At 45.2% G+C, this 26,681-nt stretch overlaps 1 protein-coding gene across 1 annotated transcript in view; it reads left to right on the forward strand.

The window, feature by feature from the left end:
* The window catches only part of flot1b (flotillin 1b), a 38,954-nt gene extending 22,424 nt beyond the window's left edge, over window positions 1–16,530 (forward strand). The window contains exons 7-13 of the mRNA XM_084336315.1: window positions 1,570–1,665; window positions 2,231–2,383; window positions 3,368–3,549; window positions 5,802–5,847; window positions 7,139–7,276; window positions 14,188–14,352; window positions 14,713–16,530. Coding sequence (XP_084192441.1) covers window positions 1,570–1,665; window positions 2,231–2,383; window positions 3,368–3,549; window positions 5,802–5,847; window positions 7,139–7,276; window positions 14,188–14,352; window positions 14,713–14,742 — 810 coding nt within the window. The 3' untranslated portion in view covers window positions 14,743–16,530. The remainder of the gene's footprint in view (window positions 1–1,569; window positions 1,666–2,230; window positions 2,384–3,367; window positions 3,550–5,801; window positions 5,848–7,138; window positions 7,277–14,187; window positions 14,353–14,712) is intronic.
* The last annotated feature ends 10,151 nt before the right edge of the window (window positions 16,531–26,681 follow it).

Here is a 26,681-nt window from a genome sequence, read left to right on the forward strand (position 1 = left end):
CACCAGGATGCGCCCTAGTGTGGTGAGCCACCAGGATGCGCCCTAGTGTGGTGAGCCACCAGGATGCGCCCTAGTGTGGTGAGCCACCAGGATGTGCCCTAGTGTGGTGAGCCACCAGGATGCCAGGATCTATTCTATTCTATCAGGACATATCAGTGGGCTGAGCTAGGGCTGGGCGATATGGCAAAAAATCATATCGCGATAACGATATGATAATGTTATCATATCACTCGATATCGATAATTATCGAAATTGTTATAAGTAAAAAAAATAATAATAATAATAATTAAACAACAGATGTATGTTTATTTTGCAGCAATTCTTTGTCGTTGCCGCCATCTTTAGTGTTACAACAGTCCAGTTCTCAGGCTGCAGCTGGTTTAAAAGCTAAAGTAAACCGGCTTCTCTGCTGGCTGTGGCTCCAGGGGAGTTGAACAGTTCTGGCTCTGTTGGTTTCTTTTCTATCTTTTGGCGCTTTTTTGGTGGACAAACCACCGCACATGTGCACCGTGACTCGTGACTCGTGTCTAGCTCTGCACAGACGGTTTCAAACTGTATTTTAAATTAGAAAGCAAAATAAATGGACAAGAGAAAAATAAATCTCAATTTGGTCAGTATTGTCATTTGGACAAGCAAAGCCATTACTTTAAGTTGCAGGCAAGAAAGACAAGTCTGTCCACTGTCTCTGGTTTTAAAACTGGTAAAAGAAAATTAAAAAAAATCGATATTTTCTTTTTCGATATATATTTTTTCCGATATCGATTATTAAAATATATCGCGATATTTATCGTTGTCGTTATAGCGCCCAGCCCTAGGCTGAGCTAAGATGATGTGTGGTGGCGGCAATTGATCTATGGCTCAAACAACATTTCTATCAGCCCTTGAAGTCGTCTCATTTATTGATTGTGTCATGTGATTCATTGCAGTGATTAATCATTCTGGCCAAAACAAAGATTACGGCTCTCTGTCACTTGTTGTAGAGGTTTTTGGAAAACGCATGTGTTCTATGACTTCTGGATGTGAGCTATAATCTAGTGTTGGCTGGATGTACTTGTAAGTAGAAGAAATGCATTGTTGGTTTTGGTCTTTTCATAGGCTATGTTGACGATAAGAAGAAGAGAAATAATTACACCGGCCTTTAACACATCCTTTTACTCTTAACTAAATTCTGTTTTAGGGTGGATATTTAATTTCTACTGTAAATGGTCAAATCTGCCAATTTAAAAAGCCTGATCTTTTCTTTTTAAACAAGTAAAATATTGCAACTAAAGGAGGCGTTAGAAGAGAATGAAGGCTGTGTCAGTGTCTCCGTCTCCACTGGAAGTGAACGCTCTTAGCCGTGGATGTTCCCTCCAGTTACTGTGAAGCACTGTAGTTGGCATCAGTGACTCACCAGCTGTCTCTGGGTGGCTTGGCGCGCGCCGTCAGCCTCAATGTCTCCTGTCATGAATCAGGCCTAAGTGGCTCTGCTGAAGCTCCACACATTTGATATTTCCTGTTATCTTCATCTGCGTTGTGGCCGTAATGTCTCTCTCTTCCCCTCTCCCCTCCTCTCTCCCTCTCCTCCAGGACTATCTCCAGTCCCTGGGTAAAGCCAGGACAGCCCAGGTGCAGAAGGATGCCAGGATTGGAGAGGCTCAGTACAAACGCGATGCTGTCATCAGGGTAAATGCTTATTTCTCATCACTGTTCGCTTTATGCTGACTAGCCCCATTATTATCAGCCATCTTAGACTGTGGGATGGAGAAACTATATCAACACACCACATGCACTGCATACATTTTTTCAGAATGACCAATTCTGGGCAAAAAAAAGGCTTAAATTTAATTTGCACAGGTATATCTTTTGGGGGGGGGGGCAGCCCAGCTGTCGGGAGATGAAATAATATTAAATATATTAAATGTTCTTGTATCGAAGAGAGTCGTTTTCGTGAGGCTATCGGGAGCTTGGTGCATCTGGCGAGAGCTTGAATGGAATGCGCAAGAATTTAAATTGGCACGCAAGTGTGACAGTTCAGCGTCGCTATGTGTTTTTTTGCTGGTATGGTTGTGAAATTGGTATTACATTTAGCTCTAAAAAGGTCTTAAAGTCTTCAATTTAACTTGTTGAAACTGGCAGATACCCTGATGTATCTTGTTATTTTTCGTGTGTGTGTGTGTGTGTGTGTGTGTGTGTGTGTGCGTGTGTGTGTGTGTATTATGTGTATTATGTGTATCATGTGTATCTACAGGAGGCCCATGCCATGCAGGAGAAGGTGTCGGCCCAATACAAGAATGAGATCCAGATGGCCAAGGCCCAGAGGGACTTTGAGCTAAAGAAGGCAGCCTATGACATGGAGGTCAACACCAAGAAGGCGGAGTCCGAGATGGCCTATCAGCTTCAGGTACAAATGGAATTGAGCCCCGCCCTCTTTTCTTGATACTCCAATCACAACTGTTTCTTCAGGAAATCCCTGATATAAAAAGGATCCTTTATTATTTGCTATATTATTTGATCACTATTTCAACATGTAATAACTCACCAACAAATTTCAATATAGAAGCCATGCAGCTTGCCTGTCCCGGAGAAATTCTGATCAAATATTATCTGTTTATTGAGCTTAAGAACAATTTCTAAGACATCATCAAGGCATGTATATTTATAATATTTGTCATTGAAAAGTAGGCATATAAAGCATGACATCATCAAGGCATGTATATTTATAATATATTTTTATAATATATACTTTTGCTTATACATTATATTCCAAATAAAATAGGTTTTCATCTGTATAACACATTAGGGCTGGGTGTCGTATTTTTGTACTTTTATGGTTCTCAAAATGTCAAGAGACTTCAAGTGTCTGACTAGCTTAGCCATAATGTTGTTGACATGTTGTTGAAGATTGTTGCCTGTGTTATTTAGTCAAGTTAATTAAATGGAGAGACCCTCCGAGCTTGTTGTTGAGTCAAGGTGCTGGAGCCACAGCAGCGGAGAAAGAGAACCCATTCTCTGCTGGCACACTGGAGAGGAGATCAAGCAGCCAGTTTGGCCCACTCTGGAATTATTTCCACTGGCCATTATGGCCAGAGAGATTTAAATATGTCAGACTTCAACAGATTTTTCTGGTAATTCTTTTCTTTTAATAAACGAATTACCGGAAAAGGGAAAACACATAGACGGATGTTTTTACAGTCTGAGTCTATTACAGAGTAAACACCAATAGCTTACAGTGTGAAAGTCACAAACCATTCATGGGATTTAAACATGGGGGGGGGGGGGGGGCATAGAAATTCCCCAACATCAGCATGGGGGTCGAGATTAAAAAAGCAAAAAGGGTTAGGAACCCCTGCAGTAGGCAGTGGACTGAACATTCTCTCTCCGACAGGTGGCCAAGACCAAGCAGCGCATCGAGGAGGAGAAGATGCAGATCCAGGTGGTGGAGCGCTCTCAGCAGATCATGCTGCAGGAGCAGGAGATCACCCGCAAGGAGATGGAGCTGGAGGCCAAGGTCAAGAAGCCAGCTGAGGCCGAGAGATACCGTCTGGAGAGGCTGGCCGAGGCCCAGCGGTGAGGACTAGAGCACCCTGCTGCCAAGCGGCATCGCTCGTCATCACACTGATCCATGTTATGTCACTGACATATAAACTAGTTGGTCTAAAAATAGTCGACTTATGTAGATTATTTTTTAATTTCCCCTCGTAAGTTACATTTCACGTCGATTATTCTATTAATGAGTCCTGAAAATGTATTTCTTTGTTCTGGTGTAGCTTCAATTTAGATGAACTGACTAAAAAATGTTTAGTGTTGACTAGTAAATCACCCAGCCTTTAATGGACTAGTCATTCAATCATTCTCATCCCCAGTTATTATGTTTATTGATACAGACTTTATTTGGGGCTGGGAGTAGAAATCCATGCCACAGTAGAGATTTGACTCTTACCAGATGTAACTGTAGAAGGCAAATTTTAGGCTCTTTGAATGTGAAAATATTCACATTTACAATGTAAAGAACAAAGAATTAGTTCGAAATCCCATCATTTGGGTTTAAAAAGTCGACCCATGAGCAGAAAACTATTATCTGCAAGCAATGTGGAGTTGAGAGTTGCTGCCGGATGTGCACAGACCACAGACACAAACGTCATGTTCCAGTGGCTCCGTGTGACAAAAAAGCAAGTGGTGGAAGGACTTTACAAATTCCATAACGGAGTACCTCTGTAAGGATGTGGTGCCTACTGTTATACAAATGGTTGAGCGAACGGGGTTTAAGACGGTGTGAGCGTTTCACTCGCATTTGTGACAAAAATAAAACGTGTGCGAAGTTTGAACCAGAAAAAATATTTAAGAGCACATGTGCAAGATTATAAAGATTACGGTATATCCTACAAGCTGACAGTTCAATGACTTGAACTAATGTTAGCTGCTAATGTCAACTAAGCTGGTCCCAAAACAGCTAAACTGACCCTGGAGCCGCTCGTATCGAAGCACTCAGAGATAGCTAATATGATGCGCTCCATCTCAAAAAGAGAAAGAGGAACCAGAGATCTTTCCTCTTTCTCTCTCCCCCCCTGTCTTTCTCTCTCCCCCCGTCTCTTTCTCTCTCCCCCTCTGTCTCTTTCTCTCTCTCCCCCTCTGTATCTCTCTCTCTCTCTGTACGTTCAATGATTTTAAGTAGCCAAACGTTACACTATAAAAACAAACTGGATAGTTGACGATTCATTAGCTGAAATATTCACTTCATTAGCTGAAATATTCTAAAATTGTGTGTGCGTGCGCTGTGTATTAGTGATTCTGCCTAAAGCCAGGACTCGACAGTGAGCATTTCACTCGCATCTGCGACTAAAATGGATGTGTGCGAGCCAGAACAATTATTTAGGAGCACATGTGCGAGTAAAGATTATATTCTACAAGCGGACAGTTCAATGACCAATAATACTTAAGTTCAATGTAAGATTTGTTATAATATACAGATTACAGAATACTAATGGAAGAGCCCAGTAGAAACCTCAGTTAACTCCCGGATTTATTTTTTAAATGATTATTATAAAAAAAAAACGAATATACCGTAACCGTCCAAAAATCGAAATATGCCATGATATAAACCTTAACCCATACCGCCCACCCCTAGCTGGGAGGTGTTTCATATTTTAACCCCTGGCTTATACATTTTTGATTGAGAATAATACGTAAGGGATAATGTATAGCTACGAGGTCATTGTCGCTAAATAATTGACCGACGCAGAGTTTAAAATACCGAGCCGCCTCAGCGAGGTGTTTTAAACGTCAGTGAAGGTCAATTATTTTGCGACAATGATCGAGTATAGCTATACATTATCCCGCTTATTACATGGCTAACTTACTAACAATATACCTAATTCATTTTACATCGACTCGCAACACTGGTTCTGGCTCCGCTCGTCGCTCCGCCCCCTGTCATCGCCGGCAGCTTCCCCGGCAGCAGAACACCGGCAGTGTCTAATTGCACTGAAACAGTGTGTGTCAGTGGGCTTGATTGCGAACAGCTGCGCACAGCGGTCATTATTGTCCCACAGCGGTCATTATTGTCTGATAACTGACCTCTGACGCGCGCTATTGACCAATCACAAGCAAGCATTTCGGCGAATGTGAAAACGCCATGTAATAATGTGATATATTTTAGGAATGTCACCCAGATCTAACGGATGCAATAGAGAATTAACCCTCTTCATTGGGGTAACTGGTGTTAATCAGGCCTTTGAGCACACAGGGATGATCTTTCAACCAGTTATACCAGTAATATGATCCCTTGCAGTGTGTGAATGCTCTCTCTTCTCTGTTGACAGTCTGCAGATGATCATGGAGGCGGAGGCAGAGGCTGAGTCCATCAGAGTGAGTTCTGATCTGCTCTCACTTCTCTTTCTTCAACCACTTCCTGTCTAATGCCACGGTCCAGTCTTCTCACCTTGCCCCGATTTGCCCGTCCTCTTCCGCACGTTTAAGCTCATTTGTTTTTGTTTAAACAAAACTAACATTTCTCCCCTCCCTCCTCGGGGGAATCCCCACGGAAACCGCATTTTTTTGTTTCCCCTCACATCACAAATTGTCTTTCCGATCCATAAATTAGTTCACTACAGGGCACCCTCAACCCACGTGATCAAATCTGTTCACTTCAGCCCTAAATATGACCCACAATGTATGTTTATTTTTATTTTGAATATATATATTTTTAAGTAAAGGTGGTAGCAACGCCAATGAAAATGATTTACTAAACAAACACATTTGAATGAAATGTAATGTGATTTCATGTTGAGTAATGTACCGCTTCTTGTAGGGGAGGCTGGAACCGCGCAGTTAGAACTCTTTCTACTTATGTCACGCAAATGTGTCAAAGTTGTCTTCATTCAGTTGCTGCACCGCCTGCTCCTTGTGACCCTAATAACGAGAAACGTTGCAGTGTTCATTTGATCCGAGGGATGACGGGCTTGTGTCCATTTACCTGCCTCCCTTGTATTCACCCCTCCCTTCCTTCCTCCCCCCCTCCACCCATAACAGCTGATACCCCCCCCCCCCACATACCGATTAAACAAACCTGACCCCCCCCCCCTCTTTCTCTCTCTTTTGTGATCAATTTATTTATTTCTGTGGCCAGGGCTCACCGTTCTCTCTCTCTTGACAGCGTCCTGTTCTTCACTCCCTTGGTCTGTTTCTCATCAACTCATATTCCGTCTCTCTCTGTAAACTGTCTCTGCTACGCACCGCAACCCTTCAGGCTTCTTGTTCTAGATTGGTGGTTAACCAGTTCCTCTTCTTCCCCTGTGTGTGTGTGTGTGTGTGTGTGTGTGTGTGTGTGTGTGTGTGTGTGTGTGTGTGTGTGTGTGTGTGTGTGTGTGTGTGTGTGTGTGTGTGTGTGTGTGTGTGTGTGTGTGTGTGTGTGTGTGTGTGTGTGTGTGTGTGTGTGTGTGTGTGTGTGTGTGTGTGTGTGTGTGTGTGTGTGTGTGTGTGTGTGTGTGTGTGTGTGTGTGTGTGTGTGTGTGTGTGTGTGTGTGTGTGTGTGTGTGTGTGTGTGTGTGTGTGTGTGTGTGTGTGTGTGTGTGTGTGTGTGTGTGTGTGTGTGTGTGTGTGTGTGTGTGTGTGTGTGTGTGTGTGTGTGTGTGTGTGTGTGTGTGTGTGTGTGCCACAGATGAAGGGTGATGCGGAGGCGTTCGCCCTGGAGGCTAGGGGCCGTGCTGAGGCAGAGCAGATGACCAAGAAGGCAGAGGCCTTCAAACAGTACAAGGAAGGGGCCATGGTGGACATGCTGCTGGAGAAGCTACCATTGGTCAGTCTGTCTTCTGTCTCAGAGATGGAACTGTCCGTTTGTGTGTTGTTTTGGTTTTGGTTTGAGTATGCCCAGTTCTGGACGCAAGAAGTTAGAACTGTTTGGGGAAAGTGAGGACATTTTGGCCGGTGTAGGTACCGGATATGTTCGGGCCTCCAAGATCAGTCTGGGGTCCGTTTTTCAGCGGAGTTGCCGAGCAAACGTCCTAAGTTTATCACGCCGTACCAAACATTGGCTGTATGTAGCTTCACTGCAATAGCGTCAAATCTGTCAGCAAGTGACTGAGCTAGCTGATGTGAAATGGTGAAACGAATGGAATTAACTTCTCCACAGGAAGCACAATGAATGGAAGCGGACATGACCGGTTAGCCTTCGGGAGAGGTGTTAGTTGGACAATGCCTAGGCTAACCGGTCATGTCCGCTTCCATTCATTGTGCTAAGCTAGGCTAACATGCAGCCAGATAGCTTTCTACTGAACGCACAGAGAGGAAACTGGTATCTATCTACTTGTCTCTCTCTGGAGAAGACGGTAAGCTAATTTCCCAAAATGTTGGTGTGTTCCTTTAACTCTTTCTGCGCCAAACCCGACTTTACTCTGGTTTCGTCGCCAACCCTTGAGCGCCAAACCAGACTATACTTGGGTTTTGATCCTTTGATATTTTTCCTTTGATCCCCGTTCTAAACACTTGCTCGGAGCTCCCTGGGTCTCCCTTGCACCTCTGCCTATGTTAAAATTGCAATGATGATCGAATCCTGCCAGGTGGCAGTATCGCCTACCTTTTGAACTGGGATAGTTTAGTGCAGAGCCTTATAAGGGGCCACTTTAGTGTGGCAAGTGTCTGCAATAACTCCTACCCTTCAGAGGGAATCAGGACAGGGCAATCGCTCAGAGATTTGATCGCCTCAAACCTATCGTTTCCCCATATACACGAGTATACACATATACACGAGTAATCGTGATGGGATCACTGGGATTATTCTTTTTGGAGTACCTTCTGGCTAAGGTAAGGTCTATTCTATGTCTATTTTACCGCACCTAAAACATGTTTTTGTAGCGATCAGTGTCGTATTTTACTGGACCTAAAACATGCTTTTGGTAACGATCGCATTTTCGAGTTAAAACAATGATTTTGTGAAGACACATATGTATATGGTATATACCTTTTTGATTTTGGGGTTTCAGGAGATCAACCGGAACGATTTTGGCTTATTGCATATTAGGGATGGGTACCGAATTCGGTACTTTAAAGGTACTTACCGAAACATGTATCGATTCACATGAGATACACTTTTCTTTTCTTTTTTTACTTTTTTTTTTCATGTCAACGTTCACATGCAGAATATACGCTTACCTAGAATTTGACTTGATTCAACAACAAAGCAGTCGGGGCAATGGCAAGCCGAAAACGGTCGAAAATGTGGTTATTTGAAGTTTGGATTTGTCAGTTTAGTCAGTGAGAGGGGAGGTTACGCTATGCACGCTACCACGCGCACACACACACACACACAGTGGAAAGGGAGAGACAGGGAGTGGAGAAGTGGGTGCAGGGAAGGATCGTTCATTCTTGCCTGTTTTACGAGGGAATAGTCAGCCAGTAATCCATGTGGTTTCTTATGAGATGATGAAGACAAAATGTCAACCTGGGAAACCTTTAAAAGCTCAACAGATCCAGGTAGACTGTGTGAACCAGTTCATGCAAAGTGGGTATAATTAGGCGAACGGAGTGAGTGACACACTGTGTGACAGTGTGGCGGGAACACGCCTAGGCATGTTGTTGTAGCTGCTACTCTTCTAATTACCGGTATAAATGGTCATTCCATCAGCAAATAACCTGACTGGAGTCCAGAGGGAGAGGCTGTGTCTGCCTGTAGTGACCACATTAATAACCTGACTGGAGTCCAGAGGGAGAGGCTGTGTCTGCCTGTAGTGACCACATTAATAACCTGACTGGAGTCCAGAGGGAGGGGCTGTGTCTGCCTGTAGTGACCACATTAATAACCTGACTGGAGTCCAGAGGGAGAGGCTGTGTCTGCCTGTAGTGACCACATTAATAACCTGACTGGAGTCCAGAGGGAGAGGCTGTGTCTGCCTGTAGTGACCACATTAATAACCTGACTGGAGTCCAGAGGGAGAGGCTGTGTCTGCCTGTAGTGACCACATTAATAACCTGACTGGAGTCCAGAGGGAGGGGCTGTGTCTGCCTGTAGTGACCACATTAATAACCTGACTGGAGTCCAGAGGGAGGGGCTGTGTCTGCCTGTAGTGACCACATTAATAACCTGACTGGAGTCCAGAGGGAGAGGCTGTGTCTGCCTGTAGTGACCACATTAATAACCTGACTGGAGTCCAGAGGTACAGGCTGTGTCTGCCTGTAGTGACCACATTAATAACCTGACTGGAGTCCAGAGGGAGGGGCTGTGTCGGCCTGTAGTGACCACATTAATAACCTGACTGGAGTCCAGAGGGAGGGGCTGTGTCTGCCTGTAGTGACCACATTAATAACCTGACTGGAGTCCAGAGGGAGAGGCTGTGTCTGCCTGTAGTGACCACATTAATAACCTGACTGGAGTCCAGAGGGAGAGGCTGTGTCTGCCTGTAGTGACCACATTAATAACCTGACTGGAGTCCAGAGGTACAGGCTGTGTCTGCCTGTAGTGACCACATTAATAACCTGACTGGAGTCCAGAGGGAGGGGCTGTGTCTGCCTGTAGTGACCACATTAATAACCTGACTGGAGTCCAGAGGGAGAGGCTGTGTCTGCCTGTAGTGACCACATTAATAACCTGACTGGAGTCCAGAGGGAGGGGCTGTGTCTGCCTGTAGTGACCACATTAATAACCTGACTGGAGTCCAGAGGGAGAGGCTGTGTCTGCCTGTAGTGACCACATTAATAACCTGACTGGAGTCCAGAGGTACAGGCTGTGTCTGCCTGTAGTGACCACATTAATAACCTGACTGGAGTCCAGAGGGAGGGGCTGTGTCGGCCTGTAGTGACCACATTAATAACCTGACTGGAGTCCAGAGGGAGGGGCTGTGTCTGCCTGTAGTGACCACATTAATAACCTGACTGGAGTCCAGAGGGAGAGGCTGTGTCTGCCTGTAGTGACCACATTAATAACCTGACTGGAGTCCAGAGGTACAGGCTGTGTCTGCCTGTAGTGACCACATTAATAACCTGACTGGAGTCCAGAGGGAGGGGCTGTGTCTGCCTGTAGTGACCACATTAATAACCTGACTGGAGTCCAGAGGGAGGGGCTGTGTCGGCCTGTAGTGACCACATTAATAACCTGACTGGAGTCCAGAGGGAGAGGCTGTGTCTGCCTGTAGTGACCACATTAATAACCTGACTGGAGTCCAGAGGGAGAGGCTGTGTCTGCCTGTAGTGACCACATTAATAACCTGACTGGAGTCCAGAGGGAGGGGCTGTGTCTGCCTGTAGTGACCACATTAATAACCTGACTGGAGTCCAGAGGGAGAGGCTGTGTCTGCCTGTAGTGACCACATTAATAACCTGACTGGAGTCCAGAGGGAGAGGCTGTGTCTGCCTGTAGTGACCACATTAATAACCTGACTGGAGTCCAGAGGGAGGGGCTGTGTCTGCCTGTAGTGACCACATTAATAACCTGACTGGAGTCCAGAGGGAGAGGCTGTGTCTGCCTGTAGTGACCACATTAATAACCTGACTGGAGTCCAGAGGGAGGGGCTGTGTCTGCCTGTAGTGACCACATTAATAACCTGACTGGAGTCCAGAGGGAGAGGCCCAGTCTGCCTGTAGTGACCACATTAATAACCTGACTGGAGTCCAGAGGGAGGGGCTGTGTCGGCCTGTAGTGACCACATTAATAACCTGACTGGAGTCCAGAGGGAGGGGCTGTGTCGGCCTGTAGTGACCACATTAATAACCTGACTGGCTGTGTCTGCCTGTAGTGACCACATTAATAACCTGACTGGCTGTGTCTGCCTGTAGTGACCACATTAATAACCTGACTGGCTGTGTCTGCCTGTAGTGACCACATTAATAACCTGACTGGAGTCCAGAGGGAGAGGCTGTGTCTGCCTGTAGTGACCACATTAATAACCTGACTGGAGTCCAGAGGGAGAGGCTGTGTCTGCCTGTAGTGACCACATTAATAACCTGACTGGAGTCCAGAGGGAGAGGCTGTGTCTGCCTGTAGTGACCACATTAATAACCTGACTGGAGTCCAGAGGGAGAGGCTGTGTCTGCCTGTAGTGACCACATTAATAACCTGACTGGAGTCCAGAGGGAGAGGCTGTGTCTGCCTGTAGTGACCACATTAATAACCTGACTGGAGTCCAGAGGGAGAGGCTGTGTCTGCCTGTAGTGACCACATTAATAACCTGACTGGAGTCCAGAGGGAGGGGCTGTGTCTGCCTGTAGTGACCACATTAATAACCTGACTGGAGTCCAGAGGGAGAGGCTGTGTCTGCCTGTAGTGACCACATTAATAACCTGACTGGAGTCCAGAGGGAGAGGCTGTGTCGGCCTGTAGTGACCACATTAATAACCTGACTGGAGTCCAGAGGGAGAGGCTGTGTCTGCCTGTAGTGACCACATTAATAACCTGACTGGAGTCCAGAGGGAGAGGCTGTGTCGGCCTGTAGTGACCACATTAATAACCTGACTGGAGTCCAGAGGGAGGGGCTGTGTCGGCCTGTAGTGACCACATTAATAACCTGACTGGAGTCCAGAGGGAGAGGCCCAGTCTGCCTGTAGTGACCACATTAATAACCTGACTGGAGTCCAGAGGTACAGGCTGTGTCTGCCTGTAGTGACCACATTAATAACCTGACTGGAGTCCAGAGGTACAGGCTGTGTCTGCCTGTAGTGACCACATTAATAACCTGACTGGAGTCCAGAGGTACAGGCTGTGTCTGCCTGTAGTGACCACATTAATAACCTGACTGGAGTCCAGAGGGAGAGGCTGTGTCTGCCTGTAGTGACCACATTAATAACCTGACTGGAGTCCAGAGGGAGAGGCCCAGTCTGCCTGTAGTGACCACATTAATAACCTGACTGGAGTCCAGAGGTACAGGCTGTGTCTGCCTGTAGTGACCACATTAATAACCTGACTGGAGTCCAGAGGGAGAGGCTGTGTCTGCCTGTAGTGACCACATTAATAACCTGACTGGAGTCCAGAGGGAGGGGCTGTGTCTGCCTGTAGTGACCACATTAATAACCTGACTGGAGTCCAGAGGGAGGGGCTGTGTCTGCCTGTAGTGACCACATTAATAACCTGACTGGAGTCCAGAGGGAGGGGCTGTGTCTGCCTGTAGTGACCACATTAATAACCTGACTGGAGTCCAGAGGGAGGGGCTGTGTCTGCCTGTAGTGACCACATTAATAACCTGACTGGAGTCCAGAGGGAGAGGCTGTGTCTGCCTGTAGTGACCACATTAATAACCTGACTGGAGTCCAGAGGTACAGGCTGTGTCTGCCTGTAGTGACCACATTAATAACCTGACTGGCTGTGTCTGCCTGTAGTGACCACATTAACACAACATACCTTTTAGGTGGTAAAAGCAGGTCAAATGTTGTTTTTAAAGAAATCCAGAAAAAACAACAATAGAAAGGCCCTGCTTACATTGGATTGAAGTGTGCAGCTGTATTATCTAGAAAAATACAAATATTGGATCTGGGACTCTGTATCGACAGATACTCAATATTAAATTATGCAGATCAGGATTGGCTGCAAACAAAAGCTTGATCGGGACATCCCTATTCAGACTAGTGGTCTGCAAGGGCCTTGAAATAAAGCCCGAGCCCTGCCCGAGCCCTTGAACTTCAGGCCCTGCCCGAAAATAAGCCCGACTGTAAATAATATTTTAAGCCCTAGCCCGCGTGAAAACCAGAAAAAAATTATTATTATTAAAATATAATTTTTTTTGTATTTGTTTTAAATATTCGAAACACGGTTTTATATGAACGTAATAAATAAACAAAACTAAGAAGCATTTACATAGCCTGTTTCGCAATGCCGTCTCTCCCAGTGCTCGCTTATATAGACTGACTCACACTGTCACACATCAGCCTCGTAAAACGTATACTATTGAAGGCTATAGAATCTTCTTTGACACACGCACACACACACACACACGACACACAATAGCCTACTCAGTCAAACAAACAAACAGAAAACAGAAATCAGATTTCGAGCAGAGCAACGTAATGAAAATCACAACAAAACAAGTAGCAGTCGCGACCCAGCAAATAGTAAACATCACTCACCAGACGTCAGCAACGCGTTGAACACCGTTAACAAAACCAGCTACATACATCCCAAGAACAAATTAAAACGTTCGCCAACTGGCTATATTCCAACACAACCAATCGAGTTGAACTTGTCCCCTGAGTTCTCTCTGCGCGCTGCAGTAATTACATCCAAATGTTTCTCTGGCGCAAAAGAGAAAGCGAATCTTAAAACGAAGGTTATCATATAACCCTAGTTATATGAAAAAAAAAAAAAAAACGCAATAATAAAAAAATAAAATAAAAAACGGCGGTGCCCGGGCCCGGCCGAGCCCGAATTATTTATTAAAAAAAAAGCCCTACCCAGCCCGAACCCGCCGGGCCGGGCCGGGCCGGGCCCCGTCGGGCCTGGGCAAGGTTGCAGTGCACTAATTCAGACTGCTGCTTCCCTCAGACAAACTTTGTTTGGGGGATCAAGAAAAGAGGACCGGGTTTGATCGTATATTGATCGTGATCACTATTTTGGCCTCCTTCCCCAATTATTTAAACCTGATCGACTGCTACATTGACACATTCCATTCAGACTCCCTGCTCTTCATCAGGCTCCCCATTGTAGATGTGTTGTATATGGCTAGTTAGTTAGGCAGGCCGGTTACTCCTACTGTAGTTCAGTGTCTTAACTCTGGTGTGTCTGTGTTGTAGATGGCTGAGGAGATTAGCAGGCCCCTCTGTGCCGCCCACAAGATCACCATGGTGTCCAGTGGAGGGTCTGAGGTGGGAGCGGCCAAGCTGACCGGAGAGGTGCTGGACATCATGACCCGGTTACCTGCTACTGTGGAAAAACTGACTGGAATCAACATCTCACTGGTCAGTTTGAGTGTTTACTGGAATTTACCGAAAAGAGTTTTCCAGGGCTGGAAACATTATGGAAAAATATATGTTCAAAAAAGGTTTTGGAAAATACCATGAATGTTTTCCCCCCCAGAAAATGTTTTATTTATTTATTTTCTTGCCAGTCAAGTGTTAAAACATAAAGCTTTTCTGCTGGTCGATTGAGTTACTTTTGTAGGAATATAAACTGAAACAAGACCAGGGGCATTCAAATCAACTAATCAACAACACAAAATGTTTTGAACATAGAGAGAGCTGAACAACTTATGTGAGAGGTCGTTTGCACCGTGACTGTGACTCAGGCCCGTTTACAGTCGACTCTTCTCCACTCCGCAGATCGGTGCGCAGTCCATCCGCAAGATTTAAGAGAGAAAGACCAAGACCATGAGAGGAGAGGAGGGGTGTCGCCGCCTACAGGATGTGGAACAACATCGCCCCCCAGTGCCTATAAACCATAACTACTCAAGACCATAGTCCTGTTTGCATGTCTTTGTTGAGCTACCATATCGTCGATAGCCTGAAGAGGTTTCCTGCTAGTCTCCTCACCTGTATCTAACGCTGACTCACACACTCTGGGCAGGTGAAAGCAAACACGGCAGAGGCCTATTAAACTAACTGCTCTCAGCTGTTTAGACCGGCGAGATCAGATGGTGGTTGATCAGCCCACTTTGGCCCAAGGGAGACCCTGTGTAGATGGTCCTTTCTCTCCTGTTCTCCTCCATTTCCAATGTGTAATGTCTTTCTTCATTATTTTCTTTCTATGATCAACATGGCTGCCCTGCGGAGGTGCTGGGTCCATGATTCACTTTCTTTTTCTCCTGTTACAGAGTTTTTTGTAGACATTTCTATTTCCATATCATTTTTTAAATATGGTTGTAATTGTAAAAAGGAACCAATTTTTTTCCTGTGCCATTTTTTTGTGGATGGTGTTTATCACCTGTCATTTTATCATCATTGTCCTTTTTCTTGTTCTTGTTCTGCATGTCACATTTCTCTATTAATACCTGTGTACATGGTAGTTAGAACTTCATCTACTTGTATGGACAGAGTGAGGTCCGGTGGTGCTCAATTGATCCCCTAATTCGTTCCTAATCCAGTTCTTCGAGTTTGCTTTTATTTGTCACGTATATAGTACATTAGTCGGTGACTTTCTAGAATGGCCAGTGTCTGCCTTGCAATTGAACTAACAAAACGTAATTCTACCCATATTTTATGTAAGGCAAGTGGACTGTAAGTTTTCTTTCCTGTATGTTTCAGTTTGAGGGTTGGAAGGAAGTAGAGTGGTTTGAAGGAGTAAATGAAAATGTTTGTTTTTTTGTGGTTGAAAGAAAAGGTGTTTTAACTAAGCTCTATTCTCTCAAAGGCGCCACGTAGGTCATGTGTACAACGTGTGCATTGCAACCTAACCCAGTTTGCAGCTTCTTTGAGGTGGTGAGATGCGCGGAGTGAAAGCTCTGGTGGCATGAATACACTGAACCGGTAACACAGGGCAGTTGATTAGTTTGATACCATTATGTGTATTTTATATAAGGACTTATTTTCATGGCTTTTTCTCGATTTTTCCCTATTTTGCTGTCTCTACTGACCTAACGTCTGTTTGTAGAGGTTTGGTTGATTTTAAATTCTGTAGTTAGGGAGATCGTGACCCGACACTGCAGTAGTACCTCATCTGCTCAGGACACCAGGAGCGTTTCTCTTCCTGACCAATAGAACAGTCCAAATGTTGTCTGCCGTCTGGCCTACAGTATGCTTTTCTTTTACCGCTAAGTGCCTGGAAAGAAAGCCTAGAAAGCCTCCTTACTCATCATACCAGTAGAAGTTAGTTATTCAGTTGGTTTCTCAGATTAAGTCTGTGTCTGGGAATCCAACATCATGTCCAACTTTTGACAAGCCATGGGTCCTCCTTGTCTGATGCTTGGGATGAAAGCCAAATGCAGTCCAACCACTTCCCCTTTTGTATGTCCCTGTGACTAAAAGATTTTGTAACGAAAAATGTGATCGCTTCCGTCAAGTGTTTTAAGTTGCCATGATAACGCTGGCTTATTAGTAGTGTATACGTATACTAGTGCACTGAGTTTATGAATATTCAGATTGTGTTTGGAAAGAAATAATAAAATATTATATGGACAATAAACTCTCTGATTTCAAGTGTAATCTGCTGGTGTTCAATGTCTCTTCCTGAGATATTTATCTCTGAAAGATTTTGTGGATTTAAGTTAGAAATACGTCCCTCCCACACAGAGGGGAAAACATTCCATCGCTCTCCATTGACTTTGTATTGTGTGACAGTGACTCCTTGTTATTTCAGTCAACTAGCAAACAAGAAAAATACCTAAAATATACTGTATGGTTGGATGCGCAACCAACACAGGGTAAATAACCCAGGACTAACTTTTCATAAGCTGACATTCAACCTGACATTCAATAGTGTACAGCAAGTCATGGTAAGCATTAGATTAGATTCAAATTATACAGCACAAGTACAGTACAACGAATAGTATATACAATGTACAGTACAGGTGATTAAACTGGGTATAAAATAAATGAGTACAGTAGTACTAATCAGATGTATATAGAGTTGTAATATAAATATGTACAGTGATACAGGTATAAAGACAATATGGTAAGTAGTCATACTGGCCAGCAGCGTAACTAGTAAAGGGGGACTGGCTCGGTAGGTAGAGCAGTCATCTGGTAATCCGGAGGTTCCCGGTTCGATTCCCATTCCTCCCGGGCAGCGTGTCGAAGTGTCCTTGAACAAGACACTTAACCCCTAATTGCTCCTGAGCAGGTTGGCACCTTGCATGGTTGCCTGTGTGAGTGAATGGGTAAAATGTGAGGAACAAATTGTAAAGTGCTTTGGATAAAAGCGCTATATAAATGCAGCCATTAGATAAGGGATATGTAGAGATATATATAGGTATCTACAGATATGTAAAAAGGATTATATGCAGCTGCTCAGCACAGTTCCTGAGTACACGGCCGGGGATGCCATCAGGGCCAGCCGCCTTACGTGCATTAGTCCTGCTCAGTACGGTACACACGTCGGTGGGGGAGAGAGTGAGGGGTTGGAGGTGAGCAGGGAGGGCAGCCTTGATGGCCGCCTCCTTGTTGTCTCTGTCAAAGCAGGCATAAAAGTAATTGAGCTCATCAGGGAGGGAGGGGTCAGGAGAGTTTTTGGTGTGTTTGTAGTCTGATGGCCTGGATGCCCTGCCACATGCGTTTGGGGTCACATGTGTTGTTGACGTGCTCTTCAACCCTTAGCTTGTGGATGTGCTTGGCCCACTTGATTCCCTTATTCAGGTGAGCCCTGGCTGAACAGTAGGCCTGCGTGTCACCAGATATAAAAGCAGTGTCACATCATGCCTTTAGTAGTGTACGGACCTCTGTTCATCCACAGCTTCTGATTAAGACTGGCAGGCACTCTGTGAGCCCCACGGAGAGGACATTGATGGGCTCACAGAGTGCATCACAGACTACATCAACTTTTGTGTGGACTCCAATGTTCCATCTAGGACTGTTACCTGCTACCCTAATAACAAGCCAGTGACAAGCCATGTCACTAAGCACATCAAAGCCCTACTGAACGAGAAGAAGAGGGCCTTCAACGCAGGCAACAGGGAGGAGGTCAAAAGAGTTCAGGGGCGTCTGAGAATCAACCTCAAAGAGGGCAAAGACAAATACAGGACAATAACATCAAACAAGTGTGGACTGGAATGCAGACCATAACCGGCATTAAACCGGCAGGGGGAAGGGGAGTGGATGGAGATGTGGACCGGGCCAATGAGCTAAACCTGTTTTACAATAGGTTTGATACAGCGGCCCCGGCCAGTCTGGCCCCCCTCCCTCCCCACTACTCCAGTTGCCCTGCCCACCCCCACACCTCTCAGCCCTTCAACTCGAGCAACCCCCTCCCTCCCCCCCAACTGCCCACGCCCCCTCATCTCTGGTGCAGCCTGTCTGCCCCCCGTGGCTTGAAGACCCGCTCCTCCCCCCCAACACCTGAGACCCCCACGGTATGGCTCTGCAGACCAGGTGAGTACACAGCTGAGCAAGTTACACGCAGGCAAGGCTGCAGGTCCTGATGGGGTGAGCCCAAAGGTACTCAAAACCTGTGCCTCTCAGCTGTGTGATGTGCTCCAGTTCATATTCAATATGAGCCTGAGGCTGCAGAGAGTCCCGACACTGTGGAAAACCTCCTGTGTGGTCCCTGTCCCCAAGTGCCCGCGTCCCAGCACGTCCAAGGACTACAGGCCGGTGGCTCTAACCTCTCACATAATGAAGACCATGGAGAGGTTAGTCCTGGAGCAACTCCGCCCGGTGACCAAACCCCACCTAGACCCACTCCAGTCCGCCTACCAGCCCCGACTGGGGGTAGAGGATGCTGTCATCTACCTGCTGAACCGAGCCGACACTCACCTAGACAAGCCGGGGAGCACTGTGAGAGTCATGTTCTTTGACTTCTCCAGTGCTTTTGATACCATAAGGCCTGGGCTACTGGGTGAGAAGTTGGAGGCGATGCAAGTAGAGGCCCCCCTGGTGTCCTGGGTTGTTGACTATCTGACGGGCAGACCACAGTAGGTGCGCCTACGGAGCTGGGTGTCAGACAGACTGGTCAGCAACACCGGGGCCCCGCAGGGGACAGTCCTCTCTCCCTTCCTCTTCACTGTCTACACCAACGACTTCCACTATCGGTCAGAGTCCTGCCACCTTCAGAAGTTTTCTGATGACTCTGCGATAGTGGGATGTATAAAGGACGGTGACGAGCGGGAATACCGGGAACTGGTAGTGGACTTCGTCACATGGTGCGATAAAAACCACCTGCAGCTAAATGTGGCGAAGACCAAGGAACTGGTTGTGGAGCTGGGGAGGAGGAGGAGTGCACCTGTGACCCCCGTTTCCATCAGGGGAGTTGATGTGGACATGGTGGAGGTGTACAAATACCTCGGTGTGCACATCGACAACAAACTGAACGGGTCAAAACACGCAGAGGCACTATACAAGAAGGGCCAGAGCCGACTCTACTTCCTCACAAGGCTGAGATCCTTCAATGTCTGTACAAGGGTGTTGAGGATGTTCTATGAGTCGGTGGTGGCGGGCGCCTTCTTGTATGCTGTGACCTGCTGGGGCAGCGGACTGAGAGCAGTGGACACAACCAGGCTGGATAAGCTGGTCAGGAAGGCCAGCAGCGTGGTTGGGGTGGAGCTGGACTCTCTAGCGAGGGTGGCGGAGAGGAGGAGCCTTGCTAAGCTCCAGGCCATCAGGGAAAACCCCACCCACCCACTATACACAGACTTGGCTGACAGGAGGAGCATGTTATAGGCTCACACTACCCAAATGCAGCACTGAACGGCACAGGAAGTCCTTCATTCCAACAGCCATCAAACTATACAATGCATCACTGTGCCTCACTGCATCACTGAGCACAGAGCGGCAGCTCAATAGTGGCAGGAGGCCGCGACTAGCGGCCTCCAGGCTCCAAAACGGGGGGCAGCGACGGCTTCATTTAGTGATAGTGTCGTGGAATATATTATCATGTCATTATGAGTCTCTGTTATTTTATCATGTCATACAGCTTGAGTTTCAGTCTGACCAGATTTACTGGTTAATGTGTGTATGTCTCTTTAAGATTACTCTATCATTCATCAGTCATAACGAAGTTGCTGTTTCTACCAGCCATAGAGCCATAACCCAAGGTCATGGGAACTGTAAGATGGAGCTGTTTTCCTTCCAGGCTTAGCCATAACATAGTCGTATTATTAATTTCTCTAACCAGCCATTTTGTTTTCTTCTACGTAATTTCATGTATTCAATTGTATGTCTGACCAGGCCTCTAGGTCAGTCCCTGTCAGACGCTAGTGGGTAAACATGTCTGTCTCTGGCGGGTGACTGGCCTGGCAGCGTGGCCACGCTGTCATGAACTTTCTTTATTAAATAAACCTTCTTATTATTATTAATAATGACTCAGAATGATTAATGTAAACGGCTCATCGTTTGTCCTTTAATAATTCCCATTACAGATGGCGACGAGATGTTTTTTTTTAACCGATGGGTGTCGAGGTCGGCCGCCAAACGGACTCTGCAGAAAGGGTGAATCCTGGAATTCCGGGGGAGCGCTGTCTCGAGGCTCCTCCGTGCGAGACACCGAGGGGAGAGAACCAGCTGCGCCGTCCGCTTGGCTGTCACCTCCGGCATGAACCTTGGGGACGCGTGATAAGGAACACTCGTGAGCTGTTGACATTCTGATTTCTGTTTAAAACATTTTTTGTTTTTAAATTTATAATTAGAGGTCTAAACTAGAACATGGTGCCGGTCAGAGCTATTTTTTAAATGTATATTACTATGTGCTCTGCAGTGGTTTTTTTTTTTCATTGTATTGGTGTATTACTGTGCTTGGTAGACTGGCGATGGTTTTTCTATAGTTTCTCAATCTTGGTACGTCCCGAATGTATTAGGCAGGGATTAGGCTCGTGCCTTATAGACGGGGTGCGGGGGCCTACCACGAGTATAATAAAATATGTTGAGTTCAAGTCTGCATCCCGAAGAAGAGGGGTGGGGGTTTTTTGGGCTTCAAAATTATATATAGCGCTAGTTTCGCTCTGCAGGCTCTGTATTTGGCTTTTTCACATAGGGGCAGGAATTGGACTGCGCTGTGGGATTGTAAATGAGGGCTGTTAGTAGAGGGAGATAGCTGTGTGATCCTGAGAGAGGATTTGTTTTGGGGTTTTAAAGGGCCCTTTGGAACGCTGTGAATAGGTGTAAAGGAAAAAGAATCAGTATGTTCCACAGGGGTTGATTATCTTTAATTATTTTACCTGGTAAGAACTAGGGTATAAGGGTACTTTCTCATGGGGTCATGGACAAGGGAGGCAGTGCTCTGAGGGTTAATTCCATTTTTGTTTGTCTGTACTATAAGGGTTTTTTTTTCTCACAAGAGGCGGGAACGCGGGACTGTGAGTCGGGAGAATTTACCTATGTTTTTCAGACCTACCCGTCATTTGCCATTCAGTCTGTTTTGACCTGTTCAGTACTTGCATGTTTATAGTAGCTGCTAGCAACGGCCATCATCTAATTTCATGTGACCTGCAGAAATCATTATGACCTGTTTGCCGACGAGACTCTTAGAGACGTTGTTTGTTGTTGTCATGACTTAGGGAATCTGCCTGCTCGTTGGAGCTGATCGAGGTACTATAGAATGTCCTAACTTCAAGCCTGGAGTGGACCCTTTCTACCGTTTTAGTGGATAACTGTCTATAATGTGTGATAACGGGCAAATGTTTTTTAAGCGTGGCTGAGAAAAAAAAAAAAAAAAAAAAAAGAGATTGGAATAGTGAGATTACAGCCAGCCACTCATATCTCTCTTTTGTCTTTTCTCTCCCACATACACCTATGTATGTACCCCTCTCCTTTGTAGTTTCTCAGGGGGGGTCCTCCATCTCTGTGCCAAACCAATGCCCGCCGGCCCTACTACTGCCCAGTGAGAGGAAGCTGTGCCCGGAGAGGTATATGCCAGCCTGCTCTGGCCTGCAGCTGGACACAACGACGCAGCTATGAGCTACATCAGACACTGCCCAACAGCTGACCACAGCTGGGCCATCACTGGCCGAGTCATTGGCCGAAGATAAAGAACTAAGACAGTTCAATCCTAACTGAACCAGGGGCAGTGCGAGAGAACAGGTCCATCGGCAACGACGAGGGAACCATCGGACTGGGTCGGCCCGGGGGTGTTTGGTGCGAGGAGAGGGGGGACCTGCCTGAGATTCAACAACTGATTAAGAGGCAAGTCTGACCCACATCACATTACATTATCTCAGAAATTTTGTTTTGGGAACACTGCCTCTGCATTATGTTTCATTAATTTTGCAAGTTTGTTTTGGTTTGTGCCATCTCTTTGCTCTGGGGAGTAGCAGCCTTGAGTCTCTCCTCTGCGGGGGGAATTGTTATTGTTCGGCAAAATACTTTCCTGGGTTTTGTTGTGTTCTTTCCAGCCTGGTGGTTGGTGATATCTGTATTCTGCACCCTTGACCGCCCAGAGCCTGGACACTGTGTTGTGAAATCCCGACCATCCAGACAGGGGTTTTGCCGGAGACCACCTGTTTACCTGTCATCCGTCATCATTCATTGATCGTGGATTTCGTTCTCCCTCTAGTGACTGTTTTTTAGATAATAAAAATTGTTTTTGCTGGGTTATTAGAATCTGTGTTTGAATGATAATATTTTTTGTTGTCTTTATGAAATGATAATGATTGTGATTAATAATTATCAAGAGGAGGGAACTGTCGTGGAATATATTATCATGTCATTATGAGTCTCTGTTATTTTATCATGTCATACAGCTTGAGTTTCAGTCTGACCAGATTTACTGGTTAATGTGTGTATGTCTCTTTAAGATTACTCTATCATTCATCAGTCATAACGAAGTTGCTGTTTCTACCAGCCATAGAGCCATAACCCAAGGTCATGGGAACTGTAAGATGGAGCTGTTTTCCTTCCAGGCTTAGCCATAACATAGTCGTATTATTAATTTCTCTAACCAGCCATTTTGTTTTCTTCTACGTAATTTCATGTATTCAATTGTATGTCTGACCAGGCCTCTAGGTCAGTCCCTGTCAGACGCTAGTGGGTAAACATGTCTGTCTCTGGCGGGTGACTGGCCTGGCAGCGTGGCCACGCTGTCATGAACTTTCTTTATTAAATAAACCTTCTTATTATTATTAATAATGACTCAGAATGATTAATGTAAACGGCTCATCGTTTGTCCTTTAATAATTCCCATTACAATAGTTAAATTATATTGACCAAATTGTTTACACTGCTGTTTTTTTTTTACTACCTGTACCCACCCCCCCTTCCCCCATGCTCAGTGTATTTTTACTGTATTTATTTCTGTATATTTTATTTCATTTTTATTCTATTTTACTCTACTATTTTTTTTTGTTTTGATCCACTTTTTCTGCCATTTTCTACATTTTCTCCCATCCCAATTTCGTATCATCCAATTCAACCCTCCCCTGTCACGAACGCTGTTTCTTGCCTCCCACAAGCCGGCTGCAATGTGGACTAAGTCATACATAGCACAAGTCCCCTCCGGTACTTGAGGTAACAGTAGTCGCATCTTTTCACCTGCGCAGCTCGATCTCTCAGTGGCGAGGAGTAACACGTGGGAGGCTCACGCTGCCCCCGACATTTCCTGATTCTACTGCGCAGGCGCACCAACCGACTTGTAGGAGTCGCTGTCCACAACGCCCGATCCCCACCCATCAGTTTCCCACCCCCTAATACGGCCAATGTGTATTAGTACGGACGACCAGCTAAACTGAAAGCAAATGTGGAGCGCTGGGCTCGAACAGGCGAGCCCAGCGTCTCCGCATTCGTGGCGAGCGCCTTGCCCACTATGCCACGTAGCCACCCCCTATTTTACTCTACTCTTAACCTAGGCAACTTGATTGATTTGTGTTATTATTCTAATTCGTGACCTGTCCTGTCTAAATGTTTAAATGTTGAGCGATTTGCAGTGTCAAATTTCCCACGGGATAATACAAGTATTTCTATTCTATTAGGGAATGCATTCATCTGTTTACACAAAAGAGATGATTGTGGACTTCAGGAGGTCGGGGGTCAGGGACTACAGCCCCCTCAGCATCGACAGGGCACCGGTTGAGAGAGTGAACAGTTTCAAGTACCTCGGAGTCCACATATCCGAGGACTTGACATGGACCACACATTGACAGTGTTGTGAAGAAGGCACAGCAACGCCTCTACTTCCTCAGGCGCCTAAGGAAGTTCCAAGTCAGTCAGAAGATCCTTAAGAACTTCTACTCATGCACAATAGAGAGCATCCTGACTGGCAATATCACCTCCTGGTTTGGGAATAGCACCGCACAAGACCGTAGCAGACTACAGAGAGTGGCCCGTTCAGCCGAACGCACAATTAGAGGGGGGCTTCCCACTCTCCAGGACATTTACAACAAGCGGTGCAGAGCCAAGGCTAAGAGAATTATCAAAGACTCCAGCCACCCAAACAACTGCCTCTTTGAACTGCTGCGGTCAGGCAAGCGATACCGGAGTCTCATGGCAAGCACAAAGAGACTCCGAAGAAGCTTCTATCCTCAGGCCATCAGAATGCTAAATGACAATAACGCTATGTAACAACCATCAAATGTACTCACAGCACACACATCCACACACACACACTCACTTTAAACAAACAACTGACTGCAGCACCCACTTTACCCACTTAAGAACACCTAAACACACTTTATATTTATTGGTAAAGAATTTGCACTACAACCCATACCTCATAACACCTTACTGTAAATTGTACCTCATCCCATTTCTGCTTTGTACTGTATAGTATATTGTATTGTACCTCAGTTATTTCTACTCTGCATTGTACATATGTATATACTGAACACTTTTGTCTATGTACTTGACTTCTATTTTATACTTGCTATACTTATTTTATACTTATCTATTTTTGTCTAGCAGTCTCTGGAGCGTAACAGAAAGAAGCATTTTGTATAAAAGTATTCTGTACTTCTGTATGACAACTAATAAAGAAACTTGCAGCTTGTTTAAGAGTGGTGACACTTGCAGCTTGTTTAAGAGTGGTGACACTGTCAATGTTGGAGTTGATGTAATCGACAACGGAGGGGGTCACGGCAGAAGTCAGTGTGGGAGTCCAGGGTGGCCTGGGTGGGAGTCCAGGGTGGCCTGGGTGGCAAACATACTCAACAAAACGTTCTAATTGAGGGCTTCACACGTTTGATGAGTGTACTTGGGTAAAGGAACAAAGAAAGGTGGTCTGATTGTCTCAGGTGGGGGAGGGGGATAGCTTTGTATGCAGCCATTATGTTGAGTAAACATGGTCTAAACTTTAAAGTCGTGTCTCCTCTTGTGGGGCAAGAGATGTGTTGGTGGAATTTGGGGAGCACAGACTAGGTTGGAGTGATTAAAATCTCCTGCAACAATAACAATAAAGGCCAACTCTGGGTGTGAGTTGTTGTTTGCTAATGGTAAAATAAAGTTCCTTCATTGCTAGCTTCGAATTAGCATCCATTAAATTGAATTAAATCAGAATGCTATAGCCTATCATATTATGTTTGCAAGTTTCTTTGTTAACTAGCTTGCTAACACATTAGCTTGTTTGCATTCATTCATTTATTTTAAATTTGTTGGACCTTATGGTGTTCTTGTTTTGTTCTTAACTTATTGTTATGTTTCTTCTTGACTTGTTTAAAGAAGACGTGTGTTCTTTCGTTTCCCCTCCGGAGGGCGTAGTTTGCTCCGTCTCTATGGCTACGTTCAGACTGCAGGTAAAAGTGGCCCAAATCAGATTTCTTTGCTCAGTGTGAACAGCACAAATCATCGTTTCAATTCTGATTCGGGCCACTTTCATAGGTGGTCCTAAATCATATACAGGTCTGATTTGTATTAATTAGCTGGCCTCCACTGCACATCATCTTGTAAATTAAACCATACACTGTGACTTCAGTGTCCCCCATGTTTACATCCATCATCATTATTGTTCATTTGTTCAGGAGCGTGAAACCTGGAATCTGATATTAGCCACATTTAGAATTTAGAACAGCCAAGCAAAAAATTCTGATCTGAGCAATAAATCAGAATAAATCAATAAGGCTTGCACAAGTGTGAACATAGCCAACGACACCAGTTTTTCTCTCCTTGATCAAATGTGTAGGCCTACAATGCACAGAATACAATAAATATATACAACCAAAAACAATATTCTCTCCTTATATGGTGTTTCTGTCAGAATAAGAATGATAATATCAGAATAATTAGGAAAGTACTTTATATGTGCAGTTCACAATCATTTTGTTTTATTGGGTGTCCAACTAAGCAACAAATAATAAATATGATTATTATTACATTCCCATGTCAATGTGATTATCTTTCATTACATTAGACTTAATTAGGCAGGTCACTTATTCTATAATTAAGCATACATTTGACATGAAAGAAGGGACCTAATTGGGACCATTTATCTCAAAACAAAAATCTCAAATAAATGTATACAAAATTTAATAAAAGGCCTGGATTCCGATAAAATACAGCCTTGTAGATTTGGATTCAGGCTCTACCGTGTATCGTATAAGCATTTCAAAGAACAGCATAAAATAAAACGGCAAAAAAAATGATATCTTGAGCATTCATATACACCTGGTATAGATAGAAACACGTTTTTGCTTTTGACAAATTTAAAATAAATTGGGACAAGATCAGCGCCAGCTGCTCACACTGACATCACTCCGACCGGACGTTAATTGCATGAGATCCCCTTT

Source organism: Notolepis coatsorum, assembly GCF_963971535.1.
Source record: "Notolepis coatsorum genome assembly, chromosome: 19".
NCBI lineage: Eukaryota > Metazoa > Chordata > Actinopteri > Aulopiformes > Paralepididae > Notolepis > Notolepis coatsorum.